We start from the raw sequence: 17,231 nt of genomic DNA on the forward strand, positions 1-17,231 counted from the left end.
GTGGTTATTTAATTCCCTGTCTGGGGGAATTAGTCGACTCCCTGGGTGGTTCAGTTGATTAAGCATCTGCCTTTAGCTCAGGTCATGATCTCCAGGTCCTGGGATCAAGCCCTGAATCAAGGTGGGACTCTGCTTCTCCTTCTTTCCTCTGCCTCTCTCCCAGCTTGTGCTCTCTCTCTCTCTCTCTCTTGCTTGCTCACTCTCAAATAAATAAAATCTTTAATAATAATGATAATAATTTCTGGTCCGTGACAGAGGCAGAACAGAAAAGCCTTGTGTTGCATGCAGCAGAGAAAGAGCCACTCAGGGACACCATTCAGATCATCGGATTCACAGAAAAGTTCTGGAGGGCCTGGGAATGTGGATTTAAAACTTGGCTAGACCAACCAAATCATATAGATGTACACATACACACACATACATAAGTAAATGCCAAACTAAAACATCTGGAGAGATAACCAGTAAGCTTCGAGTAGCAGTGGTAACTCTGAGATAGAAACTGGGATTAGGCCAAGAAGAGGCACTTGAGGTTGTTTTGCATTTTTACTTCCTATTGTCTTCCTCTATATTCTTTCAACCCTTCATTATGAGAAGATATGTATATGTAACTTGTGTAATATTTAAACAAAATACATTTTAGAAGATGAGTTCGATCCTCCTAGAACAGAGCTTGATTTATTCAGCATATATTTTACCCTTTCCTCCTCTTTTTAGCCGACCCTAGCACCGCACGTGGCACATTTGGGGCACTGGACAGATGAGCGAGTCTGGAGACGGTGGCTTGTTCTGAGCTAAGACGCTTTTCCGGGCCTTTATTTCTTTATTTTAAAGATTTTATTTATTTATTTATTTATTTATTTATTTATTTATTTATTTATTTGAGAGACACAGAGAGAGAGAGAAAGAGAGACGCAGAGGGAGAAGCAGGCTCCATGCAGGGAGCCCGAGGTGAGACTCGATCCCAGGACCCCGGGATCACACCCTGGGCTGAAGGCTCAACCACCGAGCCACCGGGGTGTCCCTCTCCCGGGCCTGTAGACGACAGGCCTTGATAAGCTGTCCCCTCCTAGCACATCGGACGAGCTGCCTCCTTGTCCCATTGTGGAAACAGTGGGTGGACACACCCAGCCTGGGGCCGGGAGCCTCAGGGTTTCGGGTTGACCGGCTCATGTACCCCGGTCCCCTTGCTGTCGCCCTACGTGCTGCTTTGCTCGGAGCTGCTCCGCGGGGCACACAGCGGTCCCTGGGCCACCAGGTGCTGAGAGCTTCCCTGTTCCTTGCAGGCCGCACTCCGGGTCCCTGGCTCCATGCGGAGGCGGCGGGGCAGAGCCCGGATGACATCAGGGGCAGGAATTCTCAGGTAAGGCCCCCCTCGGGTCGCACGGAGCCCAAGTGGGCCTTGTCCTTGAAGCCGCACATCTGGCACAGATTCTTTCGTCCTCAGGGAACGCCGTCGGGGGGACCCTTGGTTCCAGCTACAAGGCAACGCATACAGTTCCAAACTCCGAGGAGGGAAAGGGAGGGGGCTCCCCCCAGAACCCTCCCCCCACCCAGAAGCAAGGCTTCCCACCCAGAACCCCTTTGGATTCTTTGCGTAACCCATTGGCTCCCCGTTCATTCTTCCCCAGTTACGACGGCTTGAGAGGCCGGAGACAAAACTCCGTAACGTGTATTAGATGTGATTCAAGGTTGTCTTGTTATAGAGTACAGGGTATCTTACTGCACCCATGGGTGGGGGGTTTCTCCCATCAACGTGAGGATTTCTTTTGGCCAAATTTAGTCACAATGCAAGTCGCAAGTCGCAGTGGCCAGAGGAAGCTGGGAGGGGACCCTGGTGGGTTCCTGTGGGATGAGACAGTCTTTGAAAAAAATGCCCTCCTTCTCCCACCAGGCAGCTCAGACAGACCGTGTCCTCACCTGGGCAGAGCTGCCGTCTCTCTGCCCACGACCAGGGTCTCATCTCGAAAGGCCCTTTGTTTCTTTGAAAACACGCATTTAGTCCTGCCCTGGCCTCCTCCTGTTTCAGAGGTCTGAGTGGCAAAGGGGGTGGCCTGCTGGTCAACGGGGCCCTGCTACCACCACATGGGATGGCACAGCAAGGGACGTGAGTGGGGGGACGAGGCCCTGGACGCGGGAGGAGTTCCTGGCAAGAGGGCGAGGCCAATCTAGGAATTAGGATAACCGCTCCGAGGATCCCAGCCTCAAAGCTGGGTGTAGGATTGCAGGTAAGGCAAAAGAAAACCGAATATACACAAAATTCACAGGCATCCGCTCTGGGAGATGATGGTTGATTTTTTTACTCTTCTTCCTAGCACATTTCTGCAATTTCTGAATTTCTACAGTGAATACGTTACTCCTGTGGTCAGGAAAATACAGTAATAATCAAAATAATAGTCTCTACATTATACACTTCTTTACATGTTTTCAGATAACTTGCACCCATGATCTCGTTTGATCCTTTCAGTAACTCTGTGATGTAACCTGGAGAGATACCCTTAATGACCTTTTTTTCAGTCAAGAAAACTGAGCTCCAAGGGGTTAAGGAACTTGCCCAAGGTCACATGCCCCAGACTTTCGATTCCTTGTCCAGTGCTCCTTCCACTATACCTCTTTGCTTTTCCTGGCATGTTCATATTGCTAGGACAGGAGTCATCCTCCCCTTCAGAAGTGGCAAGAATGGTTGAACACTGTGCCACATCTGGTCTCTGGCCTCACAGCAGGCACACAGCTAAGTCACTGGAGCCCATAAAAGTCTAGTCAAGGGTGGATTGTAAGATCTCTCTTGGGCATCCCATAGTCAAGAAGATCTTCTTTACATCTAGCTGGTCACTGTCTTCAGGGAGACGAAAAGCATTTGCCCAGAGCAATCACAGGGTTCTAGACATAGCAAACTGCCCCCAGGGGGACACTCTTCTTTTATGGCTAAGATCCCCAAGTGGTCTAGGCCCAGGTGGGAGTCCTGGCCTGGAGATTTAAAGGCCTGGGGCTCTCCAGCAAATGGTTTTTCTTGAGTTTCTATCAAGTGCTGGTATTTGGTCTCAAAAATGTTTATAAGATGGCATTAGGTCTTCAGATGCCATCAATTCTAATATCCCATTTCATCCCTTTACCACCCACAAGTCCCTGGGTCAAAATTAGCCCCTTGCATCTGATGGGACCCTCAGGCCTTGGCTGCCATGTACAAAATGCAGGAAGGCTTTGGTGCCCAGCCCCAGGGTGGGTTGTTTGTGTGTGAAGAGTCTTCTAAACCCACTTGGTAATGTCATTGTGTTTCTGCAGTTATCTCTAAAGACACTCCGGTGAGAAGACAGATGAAGCCAATGCCCTGTGAGCCACCTGGGCCTCCGCGTCGCTAGATGGGCATCCCCAGGAGAACGTGTCTGTCCATGTCATACTTAAGTTGTAACTCAGATGACATACAAGCTCTGAGTGGAGCATTTATTTATTGTAAATATGTGGTTTGCACAGGCTTTAAATCAGTATGATAGTCGACTTTTACTTGCGTAATTTAAAAAATCCACAAACATTGTTTCTCCATTTTTTTAAGATGCATCTTGTCATTCATCTGTCATGACAGAGAGAGCCCTGTCCCCACCCCATGGTGTTCCATTCCATGAGTGTAAATATGCGTGCGGGCTGGCCTTTCCTAGATTCTGAACCGTGTTTAGAAGATTCCTTAGTTTCCAAGTAGTCCCAAAGTCATAGTATCCACAGCCGCTTCTTATTGGCATGATTCTATAGTCTCATTGCACCAACTGCAAACTCAAACCAAATAATGCCTTATAAATGATGCAGCTCAGAGAGAGTAGCATATCCCCACACCCAGACAATGCCACACAGCCTCCAGTGAACGAGATGCCATGTCTCGCTTCCGTTTTGCACACCAGGGATGTTTTTTTTTTTTTTTTTTTTTTTTTTTTTTTTTTTGCTGCCTAATGTAAATATAACGCAAAATAAAGGCAGGAGTGGGCTTGGCCCCTCCAATGCCAACCACAGGGCCCTTTTGTAACCGAATGATCCTACAAGTAGCCAATGTTCTTACTGTTTACAGTCCCCTATGCCTACCTTCCCACGGCTCTCCTCCTGTCCTGCTAAGTTCTTACGCCCCATCCTGGCAGCCAGGGTAAAGCAAGATTTATGAGATTTTGGGTATTTTTTCTGCAAGTTATAAACATACATAATTACAGTCAAGTACAAATTCTATCTCAGAGATTTTTTTTTCTCCCCGAGAGAGGGATTTTCATGGAAAATATGACATGAGTACGTGTAGATTGAAGCATATTAGCAAGTATCTGCCTCACATACCCGGTGCCTCACTCTCACCCTTAGGAACCCTGGAAGCACCCACCAGGCAAACTAGCTCCTTTCTGAGCTCAAGAGGACCTGACTGGTCTGAAAGCTCCCCCTTCCCCGTGGGGGCACACTTCTCTGTCGGGGAGAAGCGCACAAGTCCAGACACCCCTGAATATGGACTTGGTCAGGATGGGCTCTGACTGCTATGCTCACACTCTTTTTCTCAAGCAGGCAAGGAAATGGAAGTGTGGTTTTGCTTGCAACGGAACCCAAATGCTCCCCATCCTTGGAGGGGAGGCTGTCATGGAGGAAGGAGAGAAAATAGAAGCAAACAGACTGAACCCCAGGTCTGTGCTCAAAATAGATACAGATTAAAGGAAATAGGGGGAGGGGGACGGGAAGAGCAGTGGAAAGGAAGTGTCCTTTGGAACCACTCACTCATGTGCTCAGACCTCAAGGACACCGTGTCCAGACCACACCAGCCAAAAAAGGTAGCGGGTCAGGAGGGATTGGGCAAATGTGACTGCTTGCACTTTGCTGTTGTCTAAAGACTAGGATGGCATCCTGCATCCTTGTTGTGCTTTTTCATCCCAGAGAGAAGCAAGTGAGCAAGGTCAAGTGCCCTTCTCTGGGGAATCAATCATGCCAAATTATAACCGCTTAAATCAATTGGAAAAGAAGCTTTTGCAGGTCATCAGCTCGGGGCATAGCCGATTTGTTTTATCGGTTCTGGAGGGTTTCCAAAAGGTCAGGATTTCTTTAGTGTAATGGGATCCACTCCATCTCCCTCCCACTTGTATAAAAATAATTACAAGGGCTTTAATTGTCATGGTGAAGAAGGCCCGGGACAAAGGCAAGTCCACCTTCAGAGGAGACTGGCTGCCCTGATGAGGCGTTTCTACATTCATGTTCTGCATCACTGGAAGAGAAATCAAAAATAAAACTGCCAAGGACAGGGGGAAGGGATGAAAAGAGAAACCAAAAATTGCAACTAGGGAGAAATCTCAGGAATCTGGCATCACGTCGCTCCTCGAGACCTGTCACTGAATCCACGCCCTTCGCCCTCCTGCCTCTGGCAGGACCCACCTGTAGCCCCTTGACCATAAACTCACGCAGAGGCACCGAGTTACAGCGCTCTTACCACCCTCGAGTCTTCTCACGGACACTGTCGTCTGTGGCTCCCCCGTGTTTCATATGTATTTTATATTTATTGATGTGCCCTCCGCAGACTCATTTCTTTGTATCTAATAAACTTTAATAAGTGGAAACGCTTCTTCCTGTGTCCTTGTTAGAACCCATCGATGGTCACCAGTACCGATCTAAGCCAATCATTTTTCAGGGTTAGAAGGGCTTCTCAGGATGATGGGACACAAGGGATACTCACACAGGACCCAACGCTTGCAGTGACATACTGTGTTCAACACGGGGCGTTTCTTTTCTGAGCTGACATTTCTAACTAACCTGCATAATGTTTTCCTGGTTTTTGTAGGCAACCTGAACTGATGGGTGTCTGGCAAAAATAACCCAAGGAAAATCTTTCTGAGATGCATTTTCTTAAAAAAAAAAAATAGGTAACACGGTATTTTCCTAATAGAAATGGGCAGAAAGTATTGCTTATAGGATGCCTCTAATTTGTGTTAAAATGAAACAGCTTTCGAAGCTGAAGTGCACTGAGCACCTGCCCCAACTTAGCAAACCCCTCAAAACATCTGTATGAGGTAGTATGCTCTTGATCTCCATTATAGTATTTTCAGGCGGTCTCTCTGGCATTTGGTGCAGGGGCGATGGGGTTCACCTGCTTAGGGCAGACATAGATAGGACTCTCCAGTTCGCCTGAGTTTGGGGGTGTAACTTATATAATGAGTCTATGCCTCAGTTTCCTCACGTGTAAAATGGGGACACAAATATGTACCTAAGCATGTACTGGTAAAGAGGCAGTGACATAAGACCGAGACAAGCCCCTAACCCTTGGGTCCCAACAGTCTTGTACCCATACTCTAGGGTACAAGCAGTTTGCTCATCACAGGCCGAGTCCCAACTAGAGCTCTCAGCGGCTGCACCCCAGGCATTGCACTTAGATGGTTATGGAGCTGCTCAGACCACACTGCACTGGCTCTGCTGTAGGATAACAAGGAGAGACCAGTAATTAAAATTCATAGATGTTCCCGAAATAAATCGCATCTAGAAACTAATTTCAAAGTTAGCTGTTGCCACACACTTTGCCTTCTAATTAGATAGGGACCTGACTTGTTTTATCTGCTGCCTTATTAGCAGAGGTAGAGGTAAGCTCCTTAATGACCAAAAGGGCCAATCTGTGTGGAAAAGCAAAGCAGTGGCCCAAGATGACTGGCAAAGCAGGTGATGAACTTCAAAGCCGTGGACTGCGGAGGTGAAGGAGCCGAATCTTCAGGCAGCCCTGATGGGAGTTAGGGGTGGGAAAGGTGGTACCTAGGAGGCTGAGGGAAGCAACTTCACAGGAAGAGTAGTGGCGTCCAGAAGCGGGTTCCAAATTCTCACCCCGCGTCCCAGAGGTTTGGGCGTCCTTCACGAACCTGCCCTGTTGCAGGGTGAATTATGCCTTCCACAAATTCCTATGTGGAAGTCCTAACCCCATATCTCAGAATGTAACCTTATTTGGGAATAAGGTTGTTGCAGACGTAATTAGTTAAGATGAGGTCATACGAGGTGGGGTGGGCCCTAATCCAGTATGACTGGTGTCCTTGTAATAAGGGGGATTTGGACACAGACACAGACACGGGGAGGCAGAGATTGGGGTGAAGCGGAGGGCAGCAAACCACCAGAAGCTAGGGGAGAGGCATAGGACAGATTCTCCCTCCCAGCCCCCAGAGGGAACCAATCTTGCTGACACGTTGGTTTTGGACTTCTCGCCTCTAAAACTGCGAAACAATCCATTTCTGCGGCTTAAGCCAAGCGCTTTGTGGAATTTTATTACAGCGGCCCTAGCAAACTAACATATGCTCTGTCACCTTGGAGCTTTGTGGGAGAATGTTATGTTCATGGAAAAAGAGTCGGAAATAAGATTTAAAGAGCTAGAAGTTTCTTGCCATATAAACAGGGCAGTCAGGGATCCCTGGGTGGCGCAGCGGTTTGGCGCCTGCCTTTGGCCCAGGGCGCGATCCTGGAGACCCAGGATCGAATCCCACATCAGGCTCCCGGTGCATGGAGCCTGCTTCTCCCTCTGCCTGTGTCTCTGCCTCTCTCTCTCTCTCTCTGTGACTATCATAAATAAATAAAAAATTAAAAAAAAAATTTAATAAACAGGGCAGTCATCTTCTCTGACCCTGACACGAGTCACTTGTGACCAGTGACGGAAGTCCTATCTTCATGAAGATGTTCAGTTGCCTTTTGCCTGTCACAGTGGAGAACAAATCGTGGAAGCAATCTGGCATTTCTAGGTCACAAGTGTGGAGACAGCTGGCTTTTCTCTTAAGTGGCATCTTTCGGAGCTGGTATGGCTTTAACACAGAGATGCTGGGCATGGATGGCACCACCTGTTCTGGTGATCTGGACTTCCATTTCTAGCGTGGTTTTTTTCTTAAATTGTAAAATATACGTAACATAAGTTTACCATCATAACCATGTTTAAGTGTACAGTTTAGTGCTGTTAAGTACATTCACATTATTGTGCAATCTCCAGAACTCTTATCATCTTGCAAAACCGAAATTCTCTACCCCCTAGAAAAAAACTCTTTGTTCCCCATCCCCCCAGCCCCTGGTAACCACCATTCCACTTTCGAGCTCTATGAGTTTAACTACTCTTGAGACCTCATGTAAGCGGAATCATACAATATTTGCCTTCTTGATACTTACTGGCTTATTTCGCTGAGAATAACATCAATGGACACTTGGGTTGCTTCTACCTCTTGGCTATTATGAATAATGGTGCCGTGAACATGGGCGTAAAACTATCTCTGAGGCCTTGCTTTCAGTTCTATTGGGCATATACTCGGAGTTTCTGGGGTATATGTTAATACTATCTCTTCACATTTTTTGAGGAATGGCCATACCGTTTTCCATACTAGCTTCACCATTTTATACTCTCACCAACACTGTACAAGGGCTCCAGTGTCTCCACATCCTCACCAACACTTGTTATTTTCTACTTTTTTGACAGTTAGCCATCCTGGTGGGTGTGAAGGGGTGTCTCACTGTGCTTTTGTGTTTGGTTCTAAAGAGTGAAGCCATCCACAGTACGGTCCACCATGTTGGAAACACTGAGCTGACTGGGTTTTCTGAAGATTCCAGTCAGAAAAACATATCCCCCCTTCATACATTTTCTATTTTGTGGCTGATGCCCACATTTATTCATGAAACACAAGGACATTAATTTCAGTGTTTTCTTTTATTGTATGCTTGATGTATTTAGAGACAATTCCAAGGGCAAGCACTGGATAGGGAAGTTATCTGGTTCATAGATATTTGTACAAAAGGCTGTTAAGACTACACGGTCAGTTCCCACTGCAGGAAACAGAAAGGTTTTCTTATTTATTATTCCCTGCCAACAGCATTTTCCAGCTCACACATTTAACTTCTCACAACATGATTGCAAACACGTACATATTCATTCCCATGAGAAATCTGCATGTGACATTTCGGAATGTTTGAAGTCAGTCAGATAAAAAGCACATTTGACACAAACCATAGGAGGAGAGCTGGGACTAGGGACTGTGCAGAATGAAATGTCACAGCCACAGGGAGGCACAGGGTGGTGCTGGGACAGCACGTGCGTGTGACCTGCCACTCCTCCCCCTCCATACAAGAATGGCCAGCCAGGGGAGGCTCCCCTCCCTCTTTCTTCCATGTGCTTCCCTCCTTAAGCTGAGAGCTCAGCTGAAGACCTCCCCGACAAATAGCCTGACTGTTCTTCAGTCAGGGATGCAGTTAGTGCCTTCCTAGCAGACATACTGGTCCCACCTGGCTTCCCTGCTGGGCCAGCCAGAGCTGTGTAACACCTGTATCAATGTGGGGGTGACATAAGTTAGAGAGTAAAGTAGTTTGCCTGGTTGGTAATTATTTTTTAGACCTAATAATTTACCCAACAGTGAAAGGACTTCATGGCTAATGTCTAACAGGCATACACCTGCTGTGTTAGCTTGTAAGAAAGACTCTTCCTAATAATAACACTGTGTCTTAGGTTATTGGGCACTAAAGAATCACCATAATTTGAAGTATATCCTTATTCTACCTAGATTTCTACCTAGCATTCCAAACCAACCTCCAAGAGTGAAGAGTACTACTCTGCTTTGCCAATTTTCTTTTACTGCAGCCTCTGCCCCCCGTCGCCCCCGAGAGGATGAAGGCTGTCTTCATGTATGGCATATCCCATCTACTAGATAAGACTAAATAGCTTATGTTTAGTTATGGGGCATGGGAATGGGGGAGAAATTCCATCCTTGATGGCCATGTCTTCTTTCTGCACAAAGCATGCACAGCTCCCCCATCCAAATCTTAATGGATACACAAATGGTATTTCAGGAAGCTATTTACACACTGACCGTTAAAACGCTGCTTTCATAGTTCATCATGAATATTCATTTTCCCCATAATGCCTTTAGAAAAGCGATCCCTGGTCAAGAATTAATCCATGTATTGATAAGCATTTTTCGAAAGCAGGGTCTGTTAGGAGCATTTAAAAAGGAGCATCTCCCCAACAGCCTGCTCAAAATCCAACCACGTATTTTAAGCAGTTGACCTAAGTAGATAAAAGTCACTCGCAGAGAGCGCGGCCACATCAGCAGATTCCTTACTCTCTTCTTGACTTTCCTCGCAACTCCCAGTGCACAGAGAGTTCATGCTGCTATTATTGAGGGCTTGACTGTGCCCAGACTTCCCCTCTGTGCCTGATGGAAGCATCCCAGTCCCATTTAACACCTGCCAGGCTGCGCCATGGAGGGCTGACACGCCCCCTGGTGGTAACACGGGGACATCACAATTGTGACGTACAGCGTCGGCCAAGACCTTTCTCCTGTAGGGCTGGCCCTTCTTTGAGACGCTGGACATATGTCCCCTAACAGAAGTCGCCATTGTACTTCCCTCTTCGCAGTGGCTAGGGAAGGGCATCGGCTGGATGGGTTATCCAGGGCCTTCATTTGGCCCAAAATAATGAAAGCAGACGTCTGTGTAATTAATTCTCACTAGACTTCTCTTGGTAAAACGCCCCCCCATCGCCTTGGGTATCTCAGGCCTGTCAGGTCTGACACAATGTTTCTATAGTAGGTGGAGGTAAAACCACCTACTATAGGTGAAATTTTAGGGTGGCTTTCCACATCAGCTTGCCTTAACCAGCAAGCAGGTGGACGGAGAAGGGGTGAGGTAAGACTCGCCCCACCCCCTCAGCATCTGCAAACAGATGCTCTGAGAACGGCCGTTGCCTCTCCGAGGAGACCCTATGCTCAACGACGGCGAGAGCCCTGGATGGGCCCTGGATGGGAGGCCCAAGCCTCCTCCCCATCTCCTTCCACCTGTCGTTTGTGATTTTACACACAGAACCTACAAGACTGCAGGACGAGGCTCGTGGCTCTCTCGTGCCCACGCTGGTAGGGGACGTCGGCAGGACACGGTGTGTCCCGACAGGCCCCGTGGCCCTCCGCGCCCACCCCTGGGTGTGCGGCCGCGTCCCTCCTGGCCCTGGAGGCCGGTCGTGCCCCGCCGTCGGTGCAGTCGCTGCCCGCGGGCCCCTGGAGGACTGTCGCCGCTCACCACAGGCCGCGCGGCTCGGAGGGCAGAGCACGCGGGCAGGAGGCCTGGGGCTGCAGCCACCGCGCGGGAGCTCCTGCGCCCATCTGTCACCTCCTTGCCCTGTGTCCCCGGCGCCGGGCCATCTGCTCCTCCTCGCGCGCTCCTTCCACGCTCAGGCCGCCAGTCAAATCCTCCGCGCGAACCGACGTGGGAAACAAATCAGTTTAATGAAAGCCTCTGCTGAGATGATGTAGCCGCCGCCCCGATTCCGGCGACTTTGAAATCGAACCGGTCAAGGGTTTCTCCTTTTCTTTCCCTGGAGAAATTCGCAGCTTTGGTGGCGCCGGGGGTGGGGGGGTGCAACTAGGCCATCGGGCCGTTTAATGAATCCTGAAGGAAGCAGATGGCCCTCGAAATCGTCCCGACACAGGCCACCTCTAAGGGGTGGGCAGGCTGCCCCGCGGGGAGCGCCTCAGGCCTCTGGGGAGAGCCAGGCGGGGAGGCCGGGGGAGGCCGTGGGGAGGCCGCGGGCCTGGCTGCCTCCGCATCTCTAGGGCGGGCGGTTCCAGCTACCCCAGCCCTCCTCGCCCCCCAACTCCAACCCCAGCCCCCCACTGCAGGCGAGCGCAGTGTGCAGAAGACAGGCTCTTTAGGATCACGGACTCGGGAGGAGCTGGGACCACAGAGCCCCCCCACCCTGGCCCTCCCCACTGGCTTCGACCCTCAGCAGACACTTCTGGGGACATTCTGCAGGACAGGCACGCACCGTGGGAAGGGGGGACCGGGCAGCTTCTCCCTCAAGCACACACACAACAGCGCTGGGCCCTTCGGGAGCCTGGGAGAAACCGTCAATTGAGAGAAGGAATAAGACTTCAAAAGATTTTGCTCTTCCTGCACACTCAGCGCCGGGGAGCCCCCTTTCAAGGCCCGAGGAACCTCGTCCTCCGTGAGAAGGCTAATGTGTCCACTGTCACCGAGATACAATGAGAGCAGCTGAAAATCCACAATTAGTCATACGATCGAACGACAGGCAAATGGATACGCGTTACATCGCAAAAGAAGGGAAGCTACGTTGTAGAAGGAGGGGACGTTGCTGAGCTTCGGGGCAGAACACGGGTGTGACTTTGACACATCTGAACTTTCTCGTTCTACTCAAACAGGAGAGTGGTTTGTTTTGCTGGTCATTTAGTAAGGTGGGAAAGTTTAAATAAGAAGGGGAAAGGGAATGCTTACTTCACTTAAAGAACTTAATCTCCGTGTCAACACAGTCATAGAAAAGATCCCCCACTTCGGTGGGGTCCAGGGGGTCAGAGCTGGTCAGGATTTCTTCCATGGCTTCCAGGCCTTGCTTCTCTAGTTCCAGCATGGTCTTTCTCAGCTTGCGACCTTGCTCCTGAGGAAGGACGGAAACGGTGCGAGTCAGTACAATGGACAAGAAAGTCGCCCAGGGCCCACCCACCCCATTCAAGCAGTTTCCCCATAGCTGCTACAGGGATCATTCTAGAATGCTTGGCCTCCTTAACTCCTTGCTGCCTTCAGGATAAAATCCAGACTCCCGAGAGACATTCAGGAAAGATCTTTTGTGACATACGAGGCTCCTGCTTGCCTCACCTCCTGCCATGCCTTCCTTCCCTTCAACCAGACTGTATTAACTGCATTATTCTTCCAATCCGTGATACTCCACCCTGCTCTTCCTCAGCACTCGGTCATCTTGTACCCATCACCAGGCCTCTTCGACCCTTTCCTCTGGGCTCCCTGTCAATGCCTTTATTTCTGCCATGGTTGTTCTCTTCCTGTCTTGGAAGGATCTGTCTTACTTGCCTGTGTCCCCCTTTAGACCATGAGCTCCTGGAGGGAGAACTGAACTCATCACTATGTTCCAATGCCTGGGACACAATAGGCATTCCCAATAACTGTTTGTTGAATGAATAAATGGATCAGCAAATAAACACATGCCATGTCCATCCCCCAACTTTTTTTTCCCTGAGGTAGTGAGACCTCTTCTTCCACTCACTTACAGTGGATGACCATGAAAAGCTTTCATCGGCCCAATTAGTCTCAGAGTGGAGAAGCTGCTGTCACCACCCCTCCACCTCTTCCTGACACCGCCTTGGCTCAAACCAATGGTCATTGCTCAATTGCAAAGCCCACCCAACCTCATCAGTCTTATCTCTTTGACATTTTATGTGGAATAGTTCAAACACATGGCCCTTTCTCCCTCTGCCTCTGCCTTCTAGTTGCCCCATAATCACAAAACCATGCACCAAGTGGCATTTGTATTCAGGGCTTGCTGTCATCCACCTAGAAAGTTCGCACAGTCGGGAACCAAGGTGGACATCCGGGCAAAGCTCAGTGCAGCGTGGCAGCAGCACTCATGATTCTCAGGAAGTGTTCAACAGGGAAGGCAAATGTAAAAATCTATGACTTTGACATGTTCAAATGATCATCACTGTGGCACAGAAGAGCAAGTTCTAGTAGTGAGGCTGCCGTTCTCTGAGGTTCTTTCTGAATTCCCTTGGATTTACTATTGATATTGCCCTTCTATACATGCTTTTTATATAGTCCACCGTGCCGAGCATGAGATAAGCTCACCCAGCCCACACACATGCAGGCACCAATTTATCTACACGGTGTCCCTTTCTTCAGAACAGACTGGACCTGTTTCAAATTGTTAAACACATGCTTGCAAAGCAGATGGGCATCTAATAACCATGTTCTTTTCCTTTCCCTTCAGCAAAACAGAGGTTGGAGTTTTATACGCCACCCATCACTAATGGCTGCCGTGGGCAAATACAGGGTGTGTGTCTTATTTGAATCAATGTCCTCTAATTTTATTTACCAGAACTTGGGCGGGGGTTGGGGAGGTGGGGGGAATTGCACGTTCAAGAATAAATTTTGCAAAACACTAGGAATTTGAGAATCTTTTAAAAAAAAAACTTTTTAAAATTATAGTAAAATATACATAACATAAATTTTGCCATTTTAGCCATTTTTAAGTGTACACGGTCAGTGGCAATATGAACATCTGCATTGTTGTACAACCATCCATTTCCAGAACTTCTTTGAAGAATTACTTTTTTTAAAACATAGGATTGTAACTTTAAATAAAGTTTTGCCATCTTGTACAACTTCTTACCCTCAAAAGTATACAAAGATTTTTAGACAGCAGAAAAGCAGTGATCCCTACTAGAACCACACATTTCTATTATTTCCTAGGTACACAGTAAATGAAAGAGGGATATTCCTCGCCCACTGAAGTGGAAGCTTTGTTTCATTTGGTTTCAAGAGACTGGCTGGAAAGGTCAACAGCAGCCTTCTAGGAAGGGCCTTGGGTATCTGAATTTCTGGAAGGACGCAAGCTGGCGAGGAGGAAAATGGTGAACTCCATAACCGCTCTCTTGCCTCACCTCTCACAGACGGCGCTCCCCCCCCCCCCCCGTGGGCCCAGCCCCAGGCTCACCTGGTCACTTTCGATGACAGCACGTGCCCACTCGTGGGCCTTGTACAGCTCATGCCGGCGGTCCGGCTTCTCCAGGAACCGAGGCTCCTTTTTGGCAGGGTCGTTGTCCCCAAAGCAAGGAGACTGTGCTTTGGGGACCAGTTTTACATCATCAACAAAGATGAAAGGCTTGAATATGGACCTGGAGAGAAAGGAGAGGTGCTTCACCACAACTGAGCTTGAGGCTTGAGGACACCAGACTGTCCTTTCATTCGGCAAGCACTGCCTGAGCCAGCGCATGGAGGGTGGGAAGGGGGCTGGTGGGGGCCGGGACACCGACACAACTGCATATTTTAGTAAGTATTTTAGTAGAACTGTCATTTACCAGCTGCAAATTCTTCTATTAAAAGCAAGGAGACACCAAAACAGACTTACTTTGTCCTGGGAAGACCGTTAGAGAGGCCCCTTTCAGTTATGTAAAGGCAAACAGAAACACAGTGTCTTGAGAAAGGGCGTGATGGGCCATCTATCTGTGTTGAAAGAGGTTTGCCTTTCTCTACAGTATCTTCCTGGAAACTGGCCTCCCTGGAAAGGAAGAGCCTGAGACCTTATCTCTTTGTTTTTTTTAAGGTCCTACCTTATTTGCAGATGACACAAAGGTTCCCAGAGTCCCCAGAGAGGACACACTGCAGAGAAACAGCAGCCCTGTTGTGTGAAAGAGGAGCTCTGGGCATAGGAGGTGGCTAATGCAGAACTCATTCAGCTCTTCCGGCATGATGGTATACCTTAGGGAAAATGTGTGTGTGTGTGTGTGTGTGTGTACGCATGCACAGGGGTATCTGTGCATAACTGCACACACATCAACACACACTCACACACCAAAAGAGCCATGGTTCTTAAAAACTGCATCCTGAGATCCCAAGCCAACAAGGTGTGTGGAGACCACAGCTGCGTGTAACATGGGGAGAGAGCCCTATTCTCCCCTCTGCACCCAGATAAACAGTGCTGAATCAAAGCAGCGCTCCTGGGCCAAGGGTAGCCTGCTTTCAGCCACTCCGTGGGGCAGCACCTGCAATAATAAGAAGTGGGATAAGACTATGTGCACTGATCAGACTTGGGTTCTTTTCTCTCCTCTTAACTGGTACACCTCGGCTCCTCCAGGCGTCAGGTGGGTTAGCAGTGAGCTGGGATGCTGATCCTGAGGCGGCTGGGCCTGAGGCAGCCAGGACAGCCTTGCCAGTGTGCCACAATCTGAAAAAAACTGGGGACCAATAACCCTGGCTACCCAAATTGTGCCCCTGGATGTGATGCATCAGCATCATGCTCAGGCCCCACCCCCATCTTACCGAATCAAAGTCTGCATGTTAACAAGGTCCCCAGGGGGCTCCAAGTCTGAGGAACACACTAGGAAGGACAGTACAGGCTTCCCCAGATATTTGAAGGTGGAACGTTCCTAGGAAACCTCTCATAAGCCATGATGGTATAAGGCCAAGAACCAATTATCATTTCGTAAAAGGCAAACATCCTCTTGGGATGTCTTCTAGTTGGTGAAAACAGGTACCATACTAATGTACCTCTTTTGTAAAAGTGAAGGGAGGCGAAGCAAACTTGTGGAAAAGTGGAGAAAATCTAATCATGAGAAGTGACCTCTTGCGGTGGTTCCCTGAGGTTCACAAAGGAAGGAGGACTCAAGAGAGGAAAAAAGACCTTGAAGTCACTCTGCAAGACTAGGCTCCAGCTAAGTTTCATGTGAATATTAAAAATAGTGAGAGGGGTACCTGGGTGGCTCAGTCAGTTAAGCATCTGCCTTCAGCTCAGGTCATGATCCCGGGGTCCTGGGATGGAGCCCTGCATTGGGCTCCCTGCTCAGGGGGGACCCTGCTTCTCCCTCTTCCTCTACCCCTCCCCTCTGCTCATGCTCTTTCTCTGGCTCTCTCTCTCAAAATCTTTAAAAAAAATTTTTTTAAAAAAGCACTGAAAAATAAAATCAGTGAGACCTTCATAGCTCAAGCTGGTAAAGTGGGTGACACTGGTGCGGGATAGGTGCCAGGTACCCTGTTCTCTGCAGGTGATGAGGATGCTTCCAGGAGACTCAGACCCATCCTCAGCCCTATCTCCTGGGAAGCACAGGGCGCGGATAGGCCTGCCTTCCCCAGGCCACGCCTGCCAGGGCCTTGCCCTACCCAGGACGGACCACGGCTGCCCAGCACGGAGGGAGCACAGACTGCCAGCCGCCACCTCCTACAGCCTGGGGAACACACATCGGTCCTTCCCCCCTCTACTGAATATTGCACGCTGACTACTGAAGGTGAAAGGAATCCACGCAAAGCTTTAAAGTGTCTAAAGCAATTTTGATTCTCTAATGCTGAATTATCCAATTAGTCACGCGGTTGATCCTGCAAAAGGGCTGCAGTGTGAGGGGTCACTGGGAAAGGGTAACAGAGGGGGCGGGAGGGCAAGCGGGAGGAAAGCGAGTCCAGAGCTAACAGAGTCCCTCCCCTGCCCGCAGCCTCAGGGCGGGCGAGCACCCCAGCTCCGGGGCCAACAGTGCACCCCGGCAGCACACGTTAACCTGCAGGCCCTCCGCGGGAGCCCAGCCGGCGCAGCTCACGTGCTCTCAGCCCGGGGCCTGCGCTGCGGGCAGCGGGCAGCACGGGCCAGAGCCGGGACCTCCGCGGCCCAAGGCCGGCGATCGGGACCAGAACTCTGACACAGCGGCCCGTGGGCCAGGAGCGCGGCTCTGGGGGCCACGGCCTGGGAGCACCGCGGGTGGCAGTGGCGGCGGGGACTGCGCTGGGGC

At 49.5% G+C, this 17,231-nt stretch overlaps 2 protein-coding genes across 2 annotated transcripts in view; one reads left to right on the plus strand and one right to left on the minus strand.

The window, feature by feature from the left end:
• Window positions 1-5,561, plus strand: part of WIPF3 (WAS/WASL interacting protein family member 3) — an 80,738-nt gene extending 75,177 nt beyond the window's left edge. Inside the window, 2 exon segments of the mRNA XM_038557217.1 lie at window positions 1,284-1,360; window positions 3,280-5,561. Of these exon segments, the coding sequence (XP_038413145.1) occupies window positions 1,284-1,360; window positions 3,280-3,303 (101 nt within the window). The 3' untranslated portion in view covers window positions 3,304-5,561.
• Window positions 5,562-8,637: 3,076 nt separating this feature from the next.
• SCRN1 (secernin 1) overlaps window positions 8,638-17,231 on the minus strand; it is a 62,584-nt gene continuing 53,990 nt past the window's right edge. Inside the window, exons 7-8 of the mRNA XM_038557218.1 lie at window positions 14,453-14,633; window positions 8,638-12,385 (exon numbers count right to left, since the gene is read on the minus strand). Of these exons, the coding sequence (XP_038413146.1) occupies window positions 12,227-12,385; window positions 14,453-14,633 (340 nt within the window). The 3' untranslated portion in view covers window positions 8,638-12,226. The remainder of the gene's footprint in view (window positions 12,386-14,452; window positions 14,634-17,231) is intronic.

The sequence above is a fragment of the Canis lupus genome, chromosome 14 (genome assembly GCF_011100685.1).
Source record: "Canis lupus familiaris isolate Mischka breed German Shepherd chromosome 14, alternate assembly UU_Cfam_GSD_1.0, whole genome shotgun sequence".
Classification (NCBI taxonomy): Eukaryota; Metazoa; Chordata; class Mammalia; order Carnivora; family Canidae; genus Canis; species Canis lupus.